The sequence below is a fragment of the Artemia sp. Qi Xiang Cuo genome, chromosome 11 (genome assembly GCF_049724085.1).
Source record: "Artemia sp. Qi Xiang Cuo chromosome 11, ASM4972408v1, whole genome shotgun sequence".
NCBI lineage: Eukaryota > Metazoa > Arthropoda > Branchiopoda > Anostraca > Artemiidae > Artemia > Artemia sp. Qi Xiang Cuo.
In genome coordinates, this window is record NC_142804.1 from 51,080,114 (window position 1) to 51,105,638 (window position 25,525).

The 25,525-nt window shown below is 33.4% G+C and overlaps 1 protein-coding gene across 2 annotated transcripts in view; it reads right to left on the reverse strand.

Moving 5' to 3' along the window:
- upSET (SET domain-containing protein upSET) overlaps window positions 1-25,525 on the reverse strand; it is a 92,139-nt gene that overhangs the window by 20,786 nt on the left and 45,828 nt on the right. For both annotated transcript variants that reach the window (XM_089096870.1, XM_089096869.1), the window contains exons 6-10: window positions 19,706-20,011; window positions 15,428-15,695; window positions 5,662-5,823; window positions 3,423-3,665; window positions 412-584 (exon numbers count right to left, since the gene is read on the reverse strand). In XM_089096870.1, the coding sequence (XP_088952996.1) occupies window positions 412-584; window positions 3,423-3,665; window positions 5,662-5,823; window positions 15,428-15,695; window positions 19,706-20,011 (1,152 nt within the window). The remainder of the gene's footprint in view (window positions 1-411; window positions 585-3,422; window positions 3,666-5,661; window positions 5,824-15,427; window positions 15,696-19,705; window positions 20,012-25,525) is intronic.

Sequence of the window (25,525 nt, forward strand, 5' to 3'; positions counted from 1 at the left end):
TTGAAAACAAGGTCAAATTTTTTCTTTCGTTCAGTTGTAAAGGTATTTGGTAGGTCGAGGTTCATATTTAGCTGCTTTTGTTGTTATTCTTTTTTTTTCATTATTACTATCATGAGTCGATGAAAAATTGGTCATGTTTTTTTTCTTTTTAGTTAACAGTTAGAAAATTAGTTGTACAGTCGCATGTACGTTTTGTACCTTTCTTGGGGCGGGTACTGGCAGTTTAGTTAAATATCTTTTTTGGTAGCAAATAAAAGTGAGCTGAACTATTCCCGGATTTTTTTTTTTTTTTTAATAAAAATAGTCCTTTAATTCCTTTTTACTTTTACAAAACATTAGGGCCACATTTTTCAAAGCAGACATGCACTCAATGACTACAATATGAAGAAGAAAAAGAAGAGAAACACTCACTCGACATTGTTATTAATGATGGGTTCTTTGGCCGAATGATACCGGCAATTATAATCAGAACAGGACAAAGCGTTCTTTGCATCGTGGCAGATCGTGACCTCCTCATTTTTATCCAAAGACCGAGTTGATACTATATACAAATGCAGAAGTCCTTTTTCAATCACGTGACGGACCTAGAAAACAATTCTTCAAAAAACGTGCCAAAAGAAACGTATAAATAGGATGTTGGCTACCATTATCATAAAGGGCAGGTCAGAAGCCGCATTTTTCAAGGCACAGCTGTATTCACACAAAAAACCTACGAGGGTATTTTATGCGCTTTTGACCTAGGGATTATTTGTAGATAAATGCTAATTTTGAGCTTTTTTTATGCGAATATATTTAAGATGGAGTTTGACACTATAAAAATGAATGTTTTGAAGTATTACATTTTTTGAAATATTTACAATACAGGGGTATTATTTCAGACTCTTCTCTTTTTTTCTACAAGATAAACTTTATGAAAGTCCAACATTCTTTAACAAATGAAAATATGACTTTTTCGAGCCTCGTCCCCCCGAGAATTTTTTAGCCTTACATCTACTCGAAAACATCTCTACAGACATCAAAAATACAAAACAAGCCAAAATCTAAGCTTTGGCCATAGGCAACGCTGTTTGTTTAGATTTTACTTCTCCCTGTTAAGGACTGGTCAAACCTTAAAAAAACAGTTTTATTTTTTATTTTAGTGTGATCACAGGTATGAATAAGCAGTTTTTCTTGGGAGGCGTGGGTAATCTTCCACATAAAGAGTGGGAGATTAACTGTCCATTGCCGGAACTTAGTATAACACTTACTTTTGAAATATGTTTCCAGGGGGGAGGAGTAAGTTTTGACTACGCCCATTTGTGGCACGTTTGACTCTCTTTTGGTTTTATTCTTTCCGGGTTACAGTTAAACATTGGTCTCTTCAGTGTCTGATTTCTGCTAATTCAAACTGCTAATTTTGTTGTTGTTTATTTGAAATACTTTCAGGCCGATGCTGCTGTAATTTCTTTCTCCTGAAGGGAAGATGACCAATTCCACAGACTTTCTGTTTGGTGGCGCAAGGACTGCCCAAACATGTGTTGTTCGATTCCCCAATTTATATAGAATTTATACAGGAATTACAGTTAAATCAAAGATTTTATTAGAACCAGTTTCCAATCAGGCTCCATCTTACAGTTTATACAAAACCTCGGCTGTCCTCTGACAAAACCTTGTATCTACAAAAAATTCCAATTTTAGTTAAGAGTGAATCCCGCCTAATTAGACCAGAAGGAATCCAATGGTGCAAACGAAATTATTCTCCGATGCTTAGTTTCGTTGATATTACCTAGTATCTACACAGGAGTTCACCATTTTTTTTGTGTCATACCTAGCATGTACATACTAGAAATCGACATTTACGCTAAAATCTAGTATCTGACAAATTACACTTTATCACTGAAAACAATCAGCAGCACCATACGATGAGCATCAGCACTTCATTGTTTAAATAAAGACGGTAAAAATGAATAGAGCAAAACAATATTTTTGCGTTTTTCTCGGAACTTACTCAGATGTAGATACTAGGTGCTGCTTGAAAGTTTGACTGGACAGATTTTCTTATTTTTACCGTCGAAAAGCAAATCTGAAATGTTTACAAAAAGCTACCTTCTTAACTGAATATTCAACACCCATCCCAATCAATTAAAATCTTCATTCCTCACTTCCTCCCATCAAGTTCCAATTTCCCTGAGAGTTTGATCATGGTGCTAGACTAGATTTAAATATTAATGTTAAGAAGACTAAGTCGCTAACGCTAGGAATAAGCGACGACGAAAAGGTGACGTTGGGTAACGAAAAGACCGATCAAGTGGATAGCTTCACTTACACCTAGGTAGTATTATACGTAAAGACGGTGGATGCAGTGCAGATGTTTAAAAGTAGACTAGCAGATCCAGGGTGTTTTTCCACAGTTGAAAAGATTGGAAGAATAGGAAGATAAGTCTGCGAACCAAGATTAGAATATTGGAAGCTACAGTGATGACAGTGGTCAAGTGTGGTTCTGAAGCATGGGCACTCCGAAAAACGGAGGAAGATGGCTAGATATTTTCCAGTGAAATTGCTTACGGTGCCCCATTGACTGACCATATTTCAAACAGTAGGCTGTACGAAAAGTGCGGTTCAATCTCGCTTTCTAGGGCTATAATGAGAGAGAAGTTGAGATGGTTAAAGCACGTTTTGCGGCTGAAGGGTGAAAGATTGCCACAGATTTTGCTTTTCAGCCGATCGTTTAGGGCTATAAAAAAAGCAGGTCGTCCTCGGCTGGGGTGAGAAAATGTCGTAAGGAAAGATTTGTGGGAAATGAGAACTTTCTGGGAGGTTGTAAAAAGGGAGGCTTTGAATAGATTGGATGAAGGAGGAGCGTCCGTAGCTGTGTTGACCTAAGGCGGGTGCTGCGGTGAGCTGTTAGCAGTAGTAGTATGTTGATACAACAAGACTGTGTGTTCGAGTATCATAAATAAGGTTAAACAAACGAGCTTATTCTATACATACAAAAGTTCAACTTTAGTGTAGAGCGCAGGGGCGATTCAGGCGAAACTACCCTCATATTTGGATTACACAGAATATGATATTCAAACGAACAGGAACTACATAATTTTTAATTCGATATCCTAAGCGGGTTGCAGGTCTAACAGCACATTTTATAAATGTACATTCTGAACTCAGTTATGCTTATTGATTGCGCCAGAATATTTTAATCAGTATTTCTTTATAATGTCATTTATTTCACATCGATTTAGCAAAGAGACTTGGACATATCAGCCTCTGAAGGACTCTTATGCACGAATATTTTTTTTCAAGAGATAACCACAAGCAACCTCCATAGTTTGATTATAACCGATAAATAGTTTTATTTGTAAATTGAGGATAATAGAAAAGTAAAAACAAAGTAGATGAAAAAAGGACAGCGGAAAAGTTGAGTGCAAAAGGAAAAAGATACATACCTCAGAGTTTGGCGAGCAGGATTGTTGTACATAACGAGCATCATTACCATACGTTCGTGAGTCAATACAAACTTCCATGTCTCTTGAAAACTGATAAAACGAGACATATGGAATATAGCCATTCACCCCTGGCCGACCTGCTTTGGGGCTAGTTTTAGGCTGAAATTGTGCAGATAGCATCATCTTCCCACGGAATTCTATTAAAGCTGTATTGGCTGTTATTGAAGCATTGCAAACTAACCCCTAAGGGAAAATAGATGTCATATTAATTTACATAGCAAGAATGTCATTAGTACACAGCTATATTGGAACTCCGTACTAAATAATACAAAAGACTAAACCAAAAAATATGGGTAATTTGTAAGAGTAGATAATAAGGCTAGTGTCAACAACAAAAACGCCATCTAACGTTTGGCGTTTCTTGATAAATTTTCTAAGTTTCTTAATCGTGTTTCCAATACTAATTTCACTAGATTATACAGATTTAGCGTTATTACTATACTGTAAAAATTCCAAGAAAAGCTAGACGGTGTCGGTGTTGTATATTATTTATAAACCGTGTAAACCACCAAAAAAACATGTTTTATTTTTCAGTTTAGCAAAAAAAAAAACATTCTGCTAAAAAAAAATTAATCCAATGGATGGAATAAAAAGAAGCTTATGAGCATGATTTTAGTAAAATTTAAGTAGGAATTGAAAATTACTTCCATAAAATGCTGCTGATGGTGTCAGTTGCGTCAACTGGGAGGCCCCTCCCCCCGATTTTGAAAAAACATTCCCCCTACATTTTTGCGAATTAAAGGCACTGGATGCAGTCAATATTGAACCCTTTGAAAGTAAATTGGTACAATCAACATTTTATACTAGAGTTCAATTCAGTTTATATGTGTCTGCTTTTGCTTTTACGCTTGCTTAGTAGATTTGTTTGTAATACGTAGTATCTTGCATATATACATATTTTTCAACAACGAACCTTCAGCTTACCCCAGTTGTTTTAATATTAATATTTTATAATTTAATAATATTTTTTAATAATGAATAAGAGCATATGCTCTTCCTAATGTAAGATTTCGTTTATAGAGAAAACAAAATCTGATTGTTTGAATGGTTCGTGTCAGATTGGGATTATCCACAGATATATCTTACAAAATTCAGAAAAATAAGAAATTTTCAATGAAATACATCTTAATATGCAGCTTTGCACTTTTTGATAGTAGCGGGTGCCAAACTTAAAAAAGAGAAATGTGAGTATAAAAATTAGTAAAATAAACGCTAGAACATCTAAAAACATAAAACGCTAGAGCATCTAAAAATGCAAAACGCTAAAAACAGCAAAAATAAAACGCTACAATAAAAACAGCAAAAAAAAAGCTAGAAATACCTGGCACCAAAAAGACGTAAAAGGTAAAGCTTTTCCTCGAAGGTGCGCATCTCTTGAGGATGAACAGATCTTTAATGTTGGAATTTTTTACAGACAAAGAGTGTTGTCAAACTTAATAAATTAATTTTTCTTCTTTAATTTCCAGTTCAACGTAGTCTAACTGAATAGAAAAGTCACAATGCCCTAAACTCTTTGAAATTTTGAAACAACCAACAGAAAAACCTTAGAAAATTCCGGCGTTCAGTTATGAATTGGCCTAAGATAGTTCCAAGCAATGGCGTAATTTCGTCAAAATCCTGGGAGGGGGGGTGCAAAGTTGGAGCCAATTTTCCGAAATCAAGTGAAAATGACAGTAAAAACTAAAAAATAAGCCATTTGGTACCCCAAAGGAAATTATTAGTACTATAAAGGCACTCTATAGTACTATAATGATAAATATGTAAAAAAAAACTGATCTGATTCTGTTGATACTTGAATTATGCAGGTTTATCTTAGTTTTGACAAGATTTTGGAAGAAACTAAAATTTCAGCTGGGGGGGGGGGCAAACTCGGGTCTGGGGGGGAACGAGGTCTATGAGGGGCAGTTGCTCCACCCTGCCGCATAGCAAATTACGCCCCTGGTTCCAAGGGAGGGGGGATGCCAAACCTAGATGAGCAAGGGCCGTTACTAGGGTTGGTGGCACCCGGTTAAAAATTAATAACCCCCCCTCCCTGACTCAAACACAGATAAAAACCCCACGGTGCATACCCCTGCTCCCCACATAACCCTGAGTAGAGAAATCTTTGGCAACATTCACTTTAAAGAAATTAGAAAAACTAGAACAAGCTGAAACCAATTATCAAATATGTTTTTGTTACCTTTTTATTCAAGGTCATGAGTACAACTCGACATTTTTGTGGAACTGAAGAAGATAGTCCTTTGAAATCCTGTTGATGTCCAGTGTTTTTCATTGTTGCTATTCGGGCTCTCAATTCAGGCGAATAGTGGTTGGTCACGGCTTCTTCATATCGTTCAATCCACTTCAAAGTAAACAAGAAACGGTTAAATTAATGAGATTTTAGGATTAAATAAAGACATAAATCCGAAGGAACTTACTTCTATTGGACTCGATTTCGTCTTTTATGACGACAAATGGTTTCGATAATCGATAGTAGTCTAGTTTATAAATACAACAGCAGAAAAATATAAAACTATGTAGATTTAGGTGTAGAATATATGAATGTCCGCAAATTGGTGAATATCAACATTCACAGGTGAATATCCGAAATATGTTTTTTTTTTTTCATTTAGTCACCGTTGCCAGTCAGTTTTTTCAATTTAACGCAAGGTTTGATGATGTGAAGTTATGTAACAGTAGATTAGGTTAGGTTAGTCGAGGTTAGGGTGGTTTAGGTTAGCGTAAGTTAGGTCTTTAGCCCATTTCTGATATTTAGAACCAAATTTAACCTAACCTAATCTAAAATAACATAATCTAACCTAACTTTAACTTTTACCATCATAGGTTGCATAAGACTGAAAAAGCTGACTCGCAAAGCTAATTAAATCGAAGTAGAGAAAAAAGAATTTCGAACATTCGCCGTTGAATGTCGACGTTAACTAGATTTCGGACATCCACCGTAACATATATATAATCAACTGCTGAAAAAACCCTTTATCGTTAGAAAAACAAACAATCTCCTCTCAAAGATTCAGATTTCACATCTAATAAATATGAACAGCTTTAGGCATAGACAGATAACAACATACAACCCTGGCGAATTTTATTTCAAAAATTGCACTGCCATCTAGCATCTCATAGAAGATGTTAGATAGTAGTACTAGGCTCTAGGTTCACCAGGCGATGTGGTTATATTAGACTGGACTACTAGGCAAATGATTAGTGTCAAGAATAGAAATGAGTTTACTCAGCAAAATTCATAGAATTATCTATAAATTCCATTATAATATATCATATTATATCATTTAATATGTGTAATATTAAATTAGAAGAGCACAGCATGCGTATTCAACACCAAATAATTTCTAGAATAAAACTGACAACTTGTCTTTCTCCACATTTATAAATCCTAGAACCTACAAGAGAGGATTGTTAGAATTACGACACTCAATCTGTGCTTTTAAGATTTTATGTCACCGAAGAAACAAATAAAACATTTAACAATACAGTCGCCTCTCGCTAACTCGAAATTCACCAGACCACAAATTTCCTTCGAATTACGTATAATTCGACTTATGCATAGTTCGGATTAGAGGACATTCTAAATAAAATTCGAGCTACAGAGGAACAAAATCGCTAAATTTATTTCCAACAGCCACTGCGAAGGTAAGAATAACTTTATAAGGGTATTATAGACTTGATATATCAAGACTTAACTTACAAATGTCAATAACAAATTTAGTTTGCTAGGAAATAGACATCTGAACATTAAAAGAATCTGATAATAAAATATGTTAAACACAATTAATACGCATCAAGTTTAGACGTTGCAACATGCATACCGAGGTTTCGACTAGCTGAGGTCCATTGAAAAAACTTCGAGAAATAGAGGTAAACTTTGACTTGTGGAGATAAAGTGAAAATTAAATGACAAACTTATTTACTGAATTTCGAGCTATAGAGGTAATTTTCTCGTCTCGTCGTCTTACAGAGGTAAAATATAACCGCAAATAATATTTCGAGATGTGCATGGTTTTATCTTTGACTTAGACAGGTTTTTCCAAAGAGATTAATAATAATTCAAAATATTGAGGATTTCGAGACATCAAGCTTCGAGTTATCGAGAGTTGACTGTAATATCCACATAATCATAATTAGTTTAAGATTTATTGAAAACAACTGAAAATAAATCATTCAGTCATAAATAAGCAAACAGATGAATAACTTCTCTATTATTATTGAAAAAAGGAGGAGCGTCACTTTCATCACCTTATGATAAACATAAACTCTGATAAGCATGAACACTCTTTAGATATGAGGACTAGGTCTAGGTCTAGGACCCGGTCTAGATATGAGGACCGTGAAAAATGGGTCATTTTAACACACGAAAGATGGAAAAACTCAGGAAAGAATGTTACCACTCTCAGGCAAGAGAAACCTTTTCCCCACCATTAGAACTCATATCTTTTGAGTATTATAGATCTATAGTTGGGACATCTTGAGCGTAAAAAAAAACGAAATAAAAAGAAAAATTAAGTGGTTTATTTATATGCTATTTTTCATTTTTCTAATAAATATATGCCATTTACCAACGAGGATTAACAAGCGTCGACTTTATTGAAAGATAAATTTGGAGAGCTCTTAAAAGAGTTAAAAAAAACCGTACACGTCAAACCAATTTTTTGTCAGAATTCAGAAACTTTTCATTCACCCAAAAACAGTTTTCAGCTTTGTCCCTCAAAGACACTAAAAAAAAGCTTGATTAAAAGACTTTCTTGACTAATAATGTGGGAAACTATCCCATCTTAAGAAATAATAGCTTGTGACAACTAAAGAAACCACATAATATATTTTCAGGTAGAAAACAGTTTTGAAAAATAGCCAAGATGAACTTTCCTAGGCTAATTTTTTAAAAAATTAGTGCTGATTAACTGGGGTTAAAAGAGGCCTTTCTAAAAGAACGAAATTGACAAGAAAAATAATTTTCAAGGATTACCTTCAATTGGTGTACATTTCGTATTTAAAATCTCTGGCCAAGAATAAGCTGGACTATTATCCCTATTTCAATGCTTATTATAGATTTGCAAAATGTAATTTTGTAACTGTAGATGGTGTATTTCCATTTCTAATGTAGCTCAAAATACTTAATTTAGATGGTGCAGTTTCCATTATGCGTTCAGATGATTGATAGATAATTATCTATTATAAAGCTGTTATAAAGCATTATTAACTTTTCCAAAAACATTTTTAAGATTGACCGATGCTTAAAGCAATTTTACTAACATATACATAAATAAATACTAATATGAAATATATCCATTTTATGATTTTCTCCATCCTTTACCCTAATTTGTAGACAAACTTAACGTGATAAAAGAAGAAAAAAACTATGTTATTTCTGAAATCAGCATCATACAATGCATACAAATCAGTTATTAGACTACAGCCATATTTCAAAGTTTTTTTGTTGTTCTTTTTTTTTTTGCAGGAGTGCATATTTATCCTGTTGACAAAGGATACGTTTTTTTAGAAAACAACCATTTCCTGCAACACATTTTATCCATAATACTTTGTCATAAAAAAAGTGAAAAGTTTTCGGCAGGCTGCCCATCCCCTGACGACAATGTAAGATAATAAAAAATTCCATTATACCTTATTTTCCTGCAATATATTTTGTACCTAATCTTCTCCTGACTATTAACATTTTCTGTCAAAAAAAAAGTTTTTGGTAGGATGACCATCCCCTGACGACAATGTATGACAATAAAAAAAGTCTATTATACCATAATTTTCCTGCAACATATTTTATACATAATGTTCTCCTGAATACAAAAATCTTCTGCCATAAAAAAAGTGAAAAGTTTTCGGTAGGATGCCTATCCCCTGACGACAATGTATGATAATAAAAAAAAGTCTATTATACCATAATTTTCCTGCAATATATTTTATACATAATGTTCTCCTGAATACAAATATTTTCTGTCATAAAAAAAGTGAAAAGTTTTTGGCAGGCTGCCCATCCCCTGACGACAATGTAAGATAATAAAAAATTCCATTATACCATATTTTCCTGCAATATATTTTGTACCTAATCTTCTACTGAATATTAACATTTTCTGTCAAAAAAAAAGTTTTTGGTAGGATGACCATCCCCTGACGACAATGTATGACAATAAAAAAAGTCTATTACACCATAATTTTCTTGCAATATCTTTTATACATAATGTTCTCCTGAATACAAATATTTTCTGTCAAAAAAAAAAGTGAAGTTTTTGGTAGGATGCCTATCCCCTGACGACAATGCATGATAATAAAAAAAAAGTCTATTATACCATAATTTTCCTGCAACATATTTTATACATAATGTTCTCCTGAATACAAAAATCTTCTGCCATAAAAAAAAGTGAAAAGTTTTCGGTAGGATGCCTATCCCCTGACGACAATGTATGATAATAAAAAAAGTCTATTATACCATAATTTTCCTGCAATATATTTTATACATAATGTTCTCCTGAATACAAATATTTTCTGTCATAAAAAAAGTGAAAAGTTTTCGGCAGGCTGCCCATCCCCTGACGACAATGTAAGATAATAAAAAATTCCATTATACCTTATTTTCCTGCAATATATTTTGTACCTAATCTTCTCCTGACTATTAACATTTTCTGTCAAAAAAAAAGTTTTTGGTAGGATGACCATCCCCTGACGACAATGTATGACAATAAAAAAAGTCTATTATACCATAATTTTCTTGCAATATATTTTATACATAATGTTCTCCTGAATACAAATATTTTCTGTCAAAAAAAAAGTGAAGTTTTTGGTAGTATGCCTATCCCCTGACGACAATGCATGATAATAAAAAAAAAGTATTATACCATAATTTTCCTGCAACATATTTTATACATAATGTTCTCCTGAATACAAAAATCTTCTGCCATAAAAAAAAGTGAAAAGTTTTCGGTAGGATGCCTATCCCCTGACGACAATGTATGATAATAAAAAAAGTCTATTATACCATAATTTTCCTGCAATATATTTTATACATAATGTTCTCCTGAATACAAATATTTTCTGTCATAAAAAAAGTGAAAAGTTTTCGGCAGGCTGCCCATCCCCTGACGACAATGTAAGATAATAAAAAATTCCATTATACCTTATTTTCCTGCAATATATTTTGTACCTAATCTTCTCCTGCCTATTAACATTTTCTGTCAAAAAAAAAGTTTTTGGTAGGATGACCATCCCCTGACGACAATGTATGACAATAAAAAAAGTCTATTATACCATAATTTTCTTGCAAAATATTTTATACATAATGTTCTCCTGAATACAAATATTTTCTGTCAAAAAAAAGTGAAGTTTTTGGTAGGATGCCTATCCCCTGACGACAATGTATGATAATAAAAAAAAGTCTATTATACCATAATTTTCCTGCAATATATTTTATACATAATGTTCTCCTGAATACAAATATTTTCTGTCATAAAAAAAGTGAAAAGTTTTCGGCAGGCTGCCCATCCCCTGACGACAATGTAAGATAATAAAAAATTCCATTATACCTTATTTTCCTGCAATATATTTTGTACCTAATCTTCTCCTGACTATTAACATTTTCTGTCAAAAAAAAAGTTTTTGGTAGGATGACCATCCCCTGACGACAATGTATGACAATAAAAAAAGTCTATTATACCATAATTTTCTTGCAATATATTTTATACATAATGTTCTCCTGAATACAAATATTTTCTGTCAAAAAAAAAGTGAAGTTTTTGGTAGGATGCCTATCCCCTGACGACAATGTATGATAATAAAAAAAAGTCTATTATACCATAATTTTCCTGCAATATATTTTATACATAATGTTCTCCTGAATACAAATATTTTCTGTCATAAAAAAAGTGAAAAGTTTTTGGCAGGCTGCCCATCCCCTGACGACAATGTAATATAATAAAAAATTCCATTATACCTTATTTTCCTGCAATATATTTTGTACCTAATCTTCTCCTGACTATTAACATTTTCTGTCAAAAAAAAAGTTTTTGGTAGGATGACCATCCCCTGACGACAATGTATGACAATAAAAAAAGTCTATTATACCATAAATTTCTTGCAATATATTTTATACATAATGTTCTCCTGAATACAAATATTTTCTGTCAAAAAAAAAGTGAAGTTTTTGGTAGGATGCCTATCCCCTGACGACAATGTATGATAATAAAAAAAGTCTATTATACCATAATTTTCCTGCAATATATTTTATACATAATGTTCTCCTGAATACAAATATTTTCTGTCATAAAAAAAGTGAAAAGTTTTCGGCAGGCTGCCCATCCCCTGACGACAATGTAAGATAATAAAAAATTCCATTATACCTTATTTTCCTGCAATATATTTTGTACCTATTCTTCTCGTGACTATTAACATTTTCTGTCAAAAAAAAAGTTTTTGGTAGGATGACCATCCCCTGACGACAATGTATGACAATAAAAAAAGTCTATTATACCATAGTTTTCCTGCAATATATTTTATACATCATGTTCTCCTGAATACAAATATTTTCTGTCATAAAAAAAGTGAAGTTTTCGATAGGATGCCCACCCCCTGACGACAATGTATGATAATAAAAAATTCCATTATACCATATTTTCCTGCAATATATTTTGTACCTAATCTTCTCCTGAATATTAACATTTTCTGTCAAAAAAAAAAGTTTTTGGTAGGATGAACCATCAACCCTGACGACAATGTATGACAATAAAAAAAGTCTATTACACCATAATTTTCTTGCAATATATTTTATACATAATGTTCTCCTGAATACAAATATTTTCTGTCAAAAAAAAGTGAAGTTTTTGGTAGGATGCCTATCCCCTGACGACAATGTATGATAATAGAAAAAAGTCTATTATACCATAATTTTCCTGCAACATATTTTATACATAATGTTCTGCTGAATACAAAAATCTTCTGCCATAAAAAAAGTGAAGTTTTCGGTAGGATGCCTATCCCCTGACGACAATGTATGATAATAAAAAAAGTCTATTATACCATAATTTTCCTGCAACATATTTTATACATAATGTTCTCCTGAATACAAAAATCTTCTGCCATAAAAAAAAGTGAAAAGTTTTCGGTAGGATGCCTATCCCCTGACGACAATGTATGATAATAAAAAAAGTCTATTACACCATAATTTTCTTGCAATATATTTTATACATAATGTTCTCCTGAATACAAATATTTTCTGTAAAAAAAAAGTGAAGTTTTTGGTAGGATGCCTATCCCCTGACGACAATGCATGATAATAAAAAAAGTCTATTATACCATAATTTTCCTGCAACATATTTTATACATAATGTTCTCCTGAATACAAAAATCTTCTGCCATAAAAAAAAGTGAAAAGTTTTCGGCAGGATGCCTATCCCCTGACGACAATGTATGATAATAAAAAAAGTCTATTATACCATAATTTTCCTGCAAAATATTTTATACATAATGTTCTCCTGAATACAAAAATCTTCTGCCATAAAAAAAAGTGAAAAGTTTTCGGTAGGATGCCTATCCCCTGACGACAATGTATGACAATAAAAAAAGTCTATTATACCATAATTTTCCTGCAATATATTTTATACATAATGTTCTCCTGAATATAAATATTTTCTGTCATAAAAAAAGTGAAAAGTTTTCGGCAGGCTGCCCATCCCCTGACGACAATGTAAGATAATAAAAAATTCCATTATACCATATTTTCCTGCAATATATTTTGTACCTAATCTTCTCCTGAATATTAACATTTTCTGTCAAAAAAAAAGTTTTTGGTAGGATGAACCATCAACCCTGACGACAATGTATGACAATAAAAAAAGTCTATTACACCATAATTTTCCTGCAAAATATTTTATACATAATGTTCTCCTGAATACAAATATTTTCTGTAAAAAAAAAGTGAAGTTTTTGGTAGGATGCCTATCCCCTGACGACAATGTATGATAATAAAAAAAAGTCTATTATACCATAATTTTCCTGCAACATATTTTATACATAATGTTCTCCTGAATACAAAAATCTTCTGCCATAAAAAAAAGTGAAAAGTTTTCGGTAGGATGCCTATCCCCTGACGACAATGTATGAAAATAAAAAAAGTCTATTATACCATAATTTTCCTGCAATATATTTTATACATAATGTTCTCTTGAATACAAATATTTTCTGTCAAAAAAAAAAAGTGAAGTTTTTGGTAGGATGCCTATCCCCTGACGACAATGTATGATAATAAAAAAAAGTCTATTATACCATAATTTTCCTGCAACATATTTTATACATAATGTTCTCCTGAATACAAAAATCTTCTGCCATAAAAACAAGTGAAAAGTTTTCGGTAGGATGCCTATCCCCTGACGACAATGTATGATAATAAAAAAAGTCTATTATACCATAATTTTCCTGCAATATATTTTATACATAATGTTCTCCTGAATACAAAAATCTTCTGCCATAAAAAAAAGTGAAAAGTTTTCGGTAGGATGCCTATCCCCTGACGACAATGTATGATAATAAAAAAAGTCTATTATACCATAATTTTCCTGCAATATATTTTATAAATATTGTTCTCCTGAATACAAATATTTTCTGTCATAAAAAAAGTGAAAAGTTTTCGGCAGGCTGCCCATCCCCTGACGACAATGTAAGATAATAAAAAATTCCATTATACCATATTTTCCTGCAATATATTTTGTACCTAATCTTCTCCTGAATATTAACATTTTCTGTAAAAAAAAAAGTTTTTGGTAGGATGAACCATCCCCTGACGACAATGTATGACAATAAAAAAAGTCTATTATACCATAATTTTCCTGCAATATATTTTATACATATTGTTCTCCTGAATACAAATATTTTCTGTCATAAAAAAAGTGAAAAGTTTTCGGCAGGCTGCCCATCCCCTGACGACAATGTAAGATAATAAAAAATTCCATTATACCATATTTTCCTGCAATATATTTTGTACCTAATCTTCTCCTGAATATTAACATTTTCTGTCAAAAAAAAGTTTTTGGTAGGATGACCATCCCCTGACGACAATGTATGACAATAAAAAAGTCTATTATACCATAATTTTCTTGCAATATATTTTATACATAATGTTCTCCTGAATACAAATATTTTCTGTCAAAAAAAAAAGTGAAGTTTTTGGTAGGATGCCTATCCCCTGACGACAATGTATGATAATAAAAAAAGTATTATACCATAATTTTCCTGCAACATATTTTATACATAATGTTCTCCTGAATACAAAAATCTTCTGCCATAAAAAAAAGTGAAAAGTTTTCGGTAGGATGCCTATCCCCTGACGACAATGTATGATAATAAAAAAAGTCTATTATACAATAATTTTCCTGCAATATATTTTATACATAATGTTCTCCTGACTATGTTATTAAATTTAAATCAATCTGAATCAATCATAATTTTAAATCTACATCTAACAATAATAAAAAAAAATCGCAACTAGTATTTCAAATATCGTAAATTTTCACTAGCTTTTCGAATTTATTGTAGTAACATTGAAACAGTCACAAAATTTAAAACTAATAAGCCCCCAAAAATTATAATTTTTACCCTACATCGGAAAATCGCAGAGGAATGGCGTATTACATTTTTTACATTGTATCCTTTGATTCTCCTTCTAAAACTAATCCATAATTTTAAATCAAATTATTTAAAATTATTTTTAAAAAAAATTACATTTTATGAGGTGAGCATGGCTACATTTACTGAAATAACAAACAAAAAAAGGACAAAATATTAACAATTTTTTCTTTTTAAAAGTATTTCATTTATTTACGTTGTCTACCAATGAGCTTAACAACAGTTGATTTTCTAAATAATCAGTTTATTAATAGTATTTATAGATTCAAAATTAATAAAAGGATTTTAATAATAACTAAGCAAAAAAAACTTACTGAAGCAAGTGGCGACTTGGCAGGGGAGTTATTTTGTGAAGGAGAAAACCCATTTTCTGACAAAGTAGAGTTGATATCTCCCGGGGTATTTTCCTCTTCTTCACTCAATTCAGGAAGTGGTAGTGGCTCAGGTATATCTTCTGGCGCTTTAGATGGTTGACTCTTTCGCCGTTTTCTTACATTTATTATCCTCTCAACATCTAAAACACTTCTCTTTGGTTCTGGCTTTTTCTTCATTGGCTTTTTCTGCATTTTCTTTGGCCTTTGTCTAAAAAAATACAACATTTTAAGAACAGAGTTAGGTAATGTTTTAAGTAGATGAAATAATCAAGATTAGCATCTATCCCAATTTATTTTTATAGTAGAGACGAGGGGGAGTCAGAGATTATTTCCAAACATAAGATTTGATACTCGAAGAAAGGCGCATTAAGACCCAAATATCTGATTTATCATACATTCTAACACATTTTCCCTACTTCTTTATACAAGAGATGCATACCTAGGAAAGGGAAAAATCACTATCCACATCACACTCTCCTTAAAAGATATATAACTAGATAGTGAGTTACATAGCTACCGAGCCTCATTTCGGCCTAAGATTCCAATTTAGTAGGGATGGGGAAGTCTGATCCCTCCGAAAAAACTTCTAACAGAACATTTGTCTAAGATTTTAGCTGGATGCACATTTGGTTATATGCATTATATCTCTAGAACATATTTTCAAAGCAGATTATCTTTGATATGTAGAAAAACTAAAGTTAATAATAACAACGTTAATATTTTTTCTATACCAAATTTTTAGCAGCAAAATGAATATTATACTTCTTGGACAGTTTAGGTCAGTGGTTCTGAACCTGTGGTACGCGTATTCCTTGGGGGTACGAAATTTTTTTTAGCGGGGTACGCGACCCACCAACAAGAAAATAAAACAACCCTTTAACTCTAGAACTGGCAATTTTTTTTTTATATTTTAGCTATATTTTACTTAGCTAACTGAGATAGTACCGGCAACTGAGATGGGGTACCTAAAATGTTTTGCGGGTAAAAACGGGTACAGTGTCTAAATAAGTTGGAGAACCACTGGTTTAGTTATAAACAAAAAATCGCGAAGAAAGGAAACGAGGACAATTAAGTTTAGTTAGGTTTAGTTATGCACCAATGAATAGTTTAAAAAGGAACAAACAAAACAAATGCTAGTACTACTGCTGCTAACAACAGCGGAGTACGCTCCTTCTCCATCCCAATCTATTCAATCTCTACACCCTCTCAAGAAGTTGAATTTCCTTTAAATCCTGTCTTACCACCTCTTCCAGCCCTACTCGGCGACGCCCTGCTTTTCGTTTTGACCCTAAATAGTTGGCCAAAAAGGACGATCTTTGGCAATCTGTCATCCTTGAACCACAGAACATGTCCTAACCATTTCAACGTTTCTCTCCTTACAGCCCTAGAAAGCGGGATAAAAGCACATTTTTCGCACAGCTTACTGTTTGAAAAGCGGGCAGTAAGATGAGTGCCCAAACGAGTCCATAGATAATTCTCTTGGATAAATCAAACAAAATCCTCCTCCATCTTTCGAAGCGACCACGTTTCAGGGCCATACCTGACCACTGTCATCACAGTAGCTTAACGCCCAAACAACTCCCTGTTATGAGTGATCCGGTGCAAAACGTTTCAGGAAGAAAAATTATAGTAATTTCAACACCAATACTTTAAAAAGCCAGAAGGATATAAAATAGGTCAAATGAAAATTACCCACCACAATTCTAAAATTACTACAACCACAATGAAAGCAAAACATAAATGTTTGAACTAACTCAAATTCAAGAAAGCATCTTAAGTTTAAGGTCATATTGATGGGTTTTAACACTAACACCCACGTTTACCTATACCGATGCAGTCCATTAAACCAGTTAAAAACCAATGATAAATGCAAGAAAAAGCTATTATTGTAGTTCCAAACAATAAATTTCCGCTGATGATTCATTTCTGAATGAAATAAGTACCATTTCAATACGCCTAGATCACTTCTACCTCCTATGCCTGTAGTGTTACGAATTGTTTAATTTCATTGTAAAATGTCTCCGTCAGACGTGAAGACTTGTGATTTTGATGTACCTGACATGAAACATCAAGTCAATACTAATTCTGATAAGTCAGTATGTCTCGTGTTCTTTACGCTTACTCCCCTCAAAACCTGAGTGAACCTCTTCCCAAAAGCTACAATTATCTTCTTCTTCTTCTCCTGAAAACTGCACGAGAATCTAACACAGTCCTGCTTCGGGTTCACAGAAATTTTGCTGTCAACACTTTACTTTTCATCTTCTTTTTTTCTTTTCGGTTAAAGTTAATCATGCTAAGGTAGTTTTAGAGTCAGAGCAATCAAGTAGTTAAACTACGCTATCAAATCTTATTAGGTGACAAACTCGCGGATTAATATTTTCCGTATTTTTCCAGCAGCTTAATTTTAAGTGCTTAACTCATGTCTGGCTTTAATTTCAGATTTGGCAAGATCGTTCTTTTTGCGTTTGCTGACTTTCCAATACTAATGCAGATAAAGATGAGGTTGCAGGATCTCTGGTACCGAGTAAAAGAATCTATTTTCTTGGTTACCTCTTTTTAAATCCAACCCTTCTTTTCTGAATATCAACAAATCACTTTGCATTCTGACAGAGTTTATTTTATCGAGAAAAATGTGAGAAGATGTGAAAAATAAGCACCAACTGTGATGAATCCCTCTGAGGAAATCTTCTCTGAATCATGCCGTGTGGAATTTTGATTTCGCTGTGAGGTCAATATACGTAACTGCTGTTTTTGCTTGCATGTAAATCAACCTCCCGCTTGTACTGAATTCCTTGGTGACTTTGAAAGTGGTGGAAAACAAACTGAAAAAGTTTTTCCTGAATGCTCTATATTAATTTCTACGTCAGACTCTGTGACTGACTTATGGACCCGTATACCCTTTTCCATACACATACTGTCGATCGTTATTTTGGAGCCTGACACTGACCACATGGAAGCAGGTTGACGACCCTGTCTGCATTGCTTCACCATTGTAGATACCGCAGAGTGATGATAAATTAGTTAAATGTAAACTTGCGGCTGTGTCCAACCCTTATTCCTCTCAATACCAATGATCAACTGCTACCTTTAAAAACAAATTCGATGTAGCGCCAACGAACATCCATTCACCTTCTTCTGAGGAGTTTTCTCTTCTTGTTCCACCATTTGTCAAGGCCATAAGACAAAAACGTAGGCAGAACCCTCTTTCTGATTATCTAAAGGAGGAGATATCTACGAAAAAAATGCTGTAAAAGAATTTATCTTATGCGACATATCTATCTTTAACCGTCTCTCTGAGATGGTTATTCCGTCAAAACCATCTAGCGATTTCTTCAGGCAAAGATTCAACAAATTCAAAAACACAATGATTGAACTGGGCAGAAGCCTAGTGGGATATTGGGAAACCATGGTAGGCATGGCGGCCAGGTAATATATCATAAGAAAAAATTCACAGTTTATTGATGTAATAAAAAGTGCTACAAAAAAAAAGAAAAAAAATTACACAGAGAGAAATTAAGCTTATTAACAGAGGATATTTTAAAAACATATCATGGTAGAGTCAAAGAACCTAAAAATTAACAATCGGATAAGGTATTCATAACAATTTTGTCCTTACTATTTGAAGTGGAGCAGCAAACATACCATAACATTTTAACTTACAACCTTAGTCAGAAGTGAGACATCCAGAAGCCAAATTAATGAAACTTTTTCGATTGGAAAATATTTAGGATTATTGTTTTTTCCGTTATGTGTTTGCAAATGCGCAAGGAGAATGTGTTTTAGTGCATCTTACTAAGGGCCTATTCAATTTCTTCTTTAAACTTTTATTTTTTAGGAACTTACCTAAGAAACTTACACAGTTACCGGCACTTTGATGCTAAAACTTGACAAAAAAAATTGAAATGACTTCAATTTGGCAATTTGGCTTCTGTATTGCTGCAAAAACAACTAACCTAACCCTTTCTGTAAGGCAATCAACAGCAGGAATAACTCTGGGTCATTTTAAAATCTATTCCCACTTTAGTCGTAACAAAATCCCGCATCCCCTTGAGAGTCGGCTACAAGAGTTTTGCTAGACAGTACTTCAAATGTCCACGATCTTGAAGGCCTGTACATATATCCTATTTAAATCCGTTCCAGGAATCCTTTCTTGTCCCCCTGATTTGGAACTCGGATTCTACATTATATTGAAACAATAAAAATAATTAGTAAAATTACTTGTTCATTTTTCTTCCAGGGACCCTTGCAACGGTCTTCGGAGCAGTTACTTTCCCTTTTCGGGATTCTACATCGCTTTCATCACCTGAGTCACTCGAGCTAGAAGCAGATGAATTGAGACGAAATTCAATCCTTTTTCGTTGTTGAAGCGCCCTCGCACGTGCTCTATCAATGCGGCGCGGCGCACACAATTCACAAAGGTATTCCTCTGGTATATTATTTCGGCTGAGACCCATGCAGTCGACATGTTGCCACACCGAACATCGATCGCAACAGATCATGTAGCCATCATCATGGTCAAAATTACTAAAAAGAAAAGGTACCCTTGATTTCAAATATTATATTCATCTTAGTCTAAGTCAAAGACCAGGATAGCCCTTTGAAAAAAGGAGGGATGGCATTATCTAGAATACTGTGATCCAAAAGTTTGAAATTTTGTTATTTTGGGTACTAAAGACCATAAAAACCTAAACAACATATCGCAACTGACAGCAGAATTATTCAAGAAGTCAGAATTTTGGAGATATTCAACAAATTCCAAAAACAGAAAAAAGAAGTCGGAATTTAGAAATTCGAAGATGATACTTCAAGAATTACTTCTAAGAAATCTAAATTGAACATATAATTTTTGATTCTATGTCTTAAAGAGATAACTCCCATTCCGAAAAAATCCACAATAAGAGAGATGCATTATACACAATCCCCAAGAAGTTTATTTTTGGAGCTAAGCTCTTTCGTCTTGCTGCTTGTTTATACTAATTGATAGGCTAGTCTCCTCTGTTTCACAATCCACATACAAGAAAAGTTTCAAACTTCCATCCCTTACAGTTACCAGGCTACAGAAAACTAGCCATGAAATAATAGAGAAAAAACTACAAAAAAAGCAGCGTTGTTCCATAATGCAACTGTTTGGTACATCATTTTTTCAGAATTTGTTTAATTGCTAATTATATGACAAGTTATCCAAAAACTTTAGATTAATTTAAAATATATTATACATTTTTATCTCATTAATAAAAAACAAAATCGGTTGGCTATCTCAGAATTTTCCCTCAATGGCTTTTCGGCACCCTCTGTGCTAAAATTGTCGTTTTACGCCACATAGTCGCATAAAATGTTGCTCTGTATCAGTGCAATCTTTTCTGGCAATATACAACACACTGGAAAAAACCTTCGGTTTCATCTTAGCTGAATCTAGTACAGAACGAACCCCACGGATTCAGGCATCTGAGTTATCAAATATGCATCTTGTATATAATAAATAAAAAAACAAGTTTTTTAAACTGAAAGTAAGGAGCGACATTAAAACTTAAAACGAACAGAAATTATTCCGTATATGAAAGGGGCTGTCCCTTCCTCACCCCCTCTCTCTTTACTATACTGTTTTTTATTTATTAAAAAATTATAGTTGTGAGACCTACAAACACTTACCCGAACCGAGCGCGGCGTGGCGGCGGGGACATTCCCTTTCATATAAGGAATATTTTCTGTTTGTTTTAAATTTTAATGTCGCTCCTTACTTTCAGTTTAAAAAACTTGCTTGTTTTTTATTTAATTTCGGATCGTGTTTTAGTTAATGCAGCTTTTATTTTGTCTCACAGTCATTGAATAAGTAAACAAAATTTTCATAAAAATTTTACTTTTCTTTTTCTAAATGACTGTCTCTAAATTTGGTTCTGACGTAATTTACAAACAAACTTACGTAACGAACTTCTATATTCGTATATTTTTCTTCTGGCAAAAAATACAAAGCTGCAGATTTTTGCAGATATGAGCTTTAAACCTATGTAATAGGGTTTTCTGATACGCTGAATCTGACGGTGTGATTTTCATTAAATTTCTTTCACTTGTAGGGGATCTTTCCCCCCCCCCTCTTTAAAAAATCAGGTAAATTTTCTCAGGCTCGTAGCCTTTGATAAGTAACGCTAAACTTAATAAAATTTATATGTTTGGTATCAGCATTAGAAGCTCATTCTTTTGTTACATTTATTGACATCAAAATTCAGTTCTTAAAAGTTTCGATTACTATTGAGCCGTATCGCTTGTTTTTTTTTATTGTTTTTTTTTTATTACGTATATGTTATTACGTATATGAGGGGGTTATCCCCTTAGTCAATACCGCACTCTTTACGTTAAAAGTAAAAAAAAATTTAATTCACAAACCCCTGAATCACAAAGGCCGTTTAATTAGAATAGATAGCTCTTTTGAAAGCACTAAAAAAACTTTAGCGTAAAGAGCGAGGCATTGACTTGGGGGAGACCCCTCTCATATACGTAATAATTTCTGTTCGTTTGTTGTTCTAATGTTGCTTCTTACTTTCAGTTGAAAAAATTTGTTGTTTTTTTTACTTAATTTCTGATCGTTGTTTAAATAATGCTTGGAAATCCGGCGCCCCCTTCATAGAAATGTCCCTTACTCCAAAGAAACATCCTCCGCGGAAAGATTCTCCCGAGTAACCCCCTCCTCCAGCCACCCCCCACCAGAAAAAAATCCTTCCTGAAAATGTCTGTATACTTCCCAATAACCAATACAATATTTAAGCAATGGGCAAAGTTCATAACTTGCAGCCCTTCCCCTGGGAACTGTGGGGGATTAAGTCATCCTAAAAGACATATTTATTAGATTTTCGAATATGCTGAACAAAATGGCTATCTCAAAATTTTAATTGGGTTACTCTAAGGAAAAAAATTAGCGTGGGAGGGGGCCCAGTTGCCCTCCATTTTTTTGGTAACTTAAAAGGTGCACTAAAATTCTTGATTTTAGTTCCAATGAGTCTTTCTATGATATGTTAGGACCACTGGGTCAACACGATTACCCCTGAGGAAAAGAAAAAAAAAACAAATAAACACGCATCCGTGATCTTTCTTTTGGCAAAAAATTGAAAATTCCATATTTTTGTAGATAGGAGCTTGAAAACTCTACAGTGGGGTTCTCTGATACGCTGAATATGATGATGTGATTTTCATTAAGGTTCTATAACCCTTTGGGGGTCTTTCCCCCTTTTTTTCGAAAATCAGCCAAATTTTCTCAGGCGCGTAACTTTTGATGGGTAAGATTAAACTTGATGAAACTTATTTTTTTGAAATAAGAATTAAAATCTGATTCTTTTGATGCATCTATTGGTATTCCGTTTCCGTTTTTTAGAGTTTCGGTTACCATTGATCCGGGTCGCTCCTTACGTACAGTTCGTTACCACGAACTGTTTGAACATGTGGTTTTTATTAAAAATTGCATTCGGTTTCAATAACCTGTTTTTAATACCTACAAAAGGCACTAGATATAGCATCTTTTCTTAAATTAGTCCTTAAACGTATCTCTATGATGTTTCAGCGCCCCTCTGTGAGGTTGTCGGCTATAGTGACTCGAATGGTGCCAGTTATCATTACGATTTGACACCATTTTTGTAAAGTTTTAGGCTATTTTTCAAAATTCCCATAGATTCGTTTTCACAGGTAACTTCTATCATTAAGGTCTAAATGAGTTAACATTCCTGAATAAGGTTTAAATGGCGTTTCTTCCTTTCACTTTCAAACTAAATTTCCACCGTAAATGCACTGATTTTTAAAATTCAAAGCATTCAACACAAGACCACGAATTTTGGAAGCAACGTAACACAAATTTAAAGATGTTGCGAGGTCCTTTCATAACAAAAAATGTGTATCAGGTTTTGAGCTCTGGGACACCAATTCATGGGGGGGGGGGGCAAAGGGTTTTTGGTACTTACATTTTAGCCCGACAACACTCAATAAATGAAGTTAGGTTAATCATAATGACATATATCAAATTATGAAGAAAATATAATACTTTCTTAACAAAATTATCTAAACTACTACAAAGAATTACGTAAAGCAGACCACCCAGAACGCATTATATTAAACACCTAACCTAACATAACTTAACTATATATTTAATATTTAATTAAAATACAGCTGCAACGCAGTTTATTTCAGTGAACCTAAGCTAACTGTCTCCCAATACAGAATGTTAAACCGGTTTTTAGCTCATTCAACTGAGAAAAATTCTTGAGTGTTGTCGGGCTAACACGTAAGTACCGTTTTTTTTATGAAGATACAAACAAGATATTTTCCAAAATCTAGCGTTGGGGGCTTTTTAATTTTTCTTCGACTTTTTTACTGGAAATGCCGAAGTTTTTTAAAAGCCTAGGAAAGGCAACTTCCCCTTACCCGCCTACTCCCTCCAAATTGGCGCCCCTGACAGTGGTCAAATCGAATCATAAAAACATTAACTTGAACCAATGCGGAGTCGTTAATCAAAAAGCCGAATAAAGTTGCATTTCCATACTCAACATGTTCACTGTTTCCTTTGCCAAAATATTTTAGACAATCCAGTGAGCAATATTACAAAAAAACGCATCTTGGATTTCGCAACTGACCTTGGATTGATACAAATTGCTTGAAACTTTTTTTGGCATGCTCAGTCGAGACAAATTACACTGACAAATACATGAATTGCTTCAGAAGAAAAATACTATTAAAATGCATGCTCAGAACCATCCTATCGACGCCATTTTCTAACGATATGTCATGAAACATCACAGATCAAGAAAATTAAACTTAATTCAAGTATTTTCAAAAGAACAGCATCTCTTTTTTAAGCTTGATTTTTTTGTAAAATTTGTAAACGCGCTGATTCTTGTTCTTCTACAAAAACAATTGGAAAGTTTATGCTATCCTTCTGCAGATCTTTAACGCTGAGTTCAAACATATGTTCAAAACTTTTACAAATACGATAAATAACAAAGGGCAAAATAAAAGAAATTTACAGTGGATTCCCACTAATGGTTGAGAGTCAGAGAGACCATGGAATTACTAATGAAGCCAGTTGAAGCTATTAACTGGTGTAGTTCAGACATATTTTTTTATTATCAGAAAATAAATAATCACCAAAAAACGTCACATCAAGTGTTTTTTGTTGTTGTTGTTCAGAAAGTCTATAGCTTTACAAATATATCGCCTAATCAATGCAACAAGGAGAAGAAATCCCAAAATGGGAAATTTGTTATAAACACTTTGCGGATCGCACATGCTAAATTGATTACAGAAGTTCTATCTGTCTATATTCCTCGAATTAGCTAAGTTAAAAATAGAAAAAAAATCGACAGAGGCCTGTCATAAAATGTTCTCTTAACGTCTTCCTTCTTATGATGCGGACTCTGAAGTCCTCACCATAGTCATAATTTATCAATACAGCCATTATATCTGAAAATATTATTCAATAGCAACTTAATTGTTAAACCGCCATTTGGAAGACTATTTAATGTATAAATATTATGTTTTCTATCTAATATATGGAAAAGCTTTCATAAAAGCGATACACGGAAAAGATTTTCATAAATACACCAACACTAAGTAAATTGTACTCTATTTAACATTATTCATTTTAATATAGATTCCTGCTTCTACTATATAGAGATCCCATTATCCCGGAAGCCACCTATCTTCGATCAATAAAAATGAGCCTCTCAAGTGAGAAAGCTGCCTATAGCGGAGCAAAATGGCCCGAGCCATGGTTCTTCTCCTCGTACTCAGGTAGGTAGCCTTGGCTTACAGGCCTTCCCTCATTCTCACCAAAAATTGGCTAACAATGATTTCGATAATACCATATGTACTTCTTAAAGTGTATTATTTCGTTTTTAAAACAGATTTCCACTCTCCCTCTGCATGATAAATTCACTAAATAAGTGGAATACTTAAAATAGCATAATCCAATAGAGCCCTATGGCGCGCGAGTTTTGCCTCATCCTGCAACTTCAAGACTAATAACTATTTACTTACTTTACTTTACTTTTGGTGGGAACC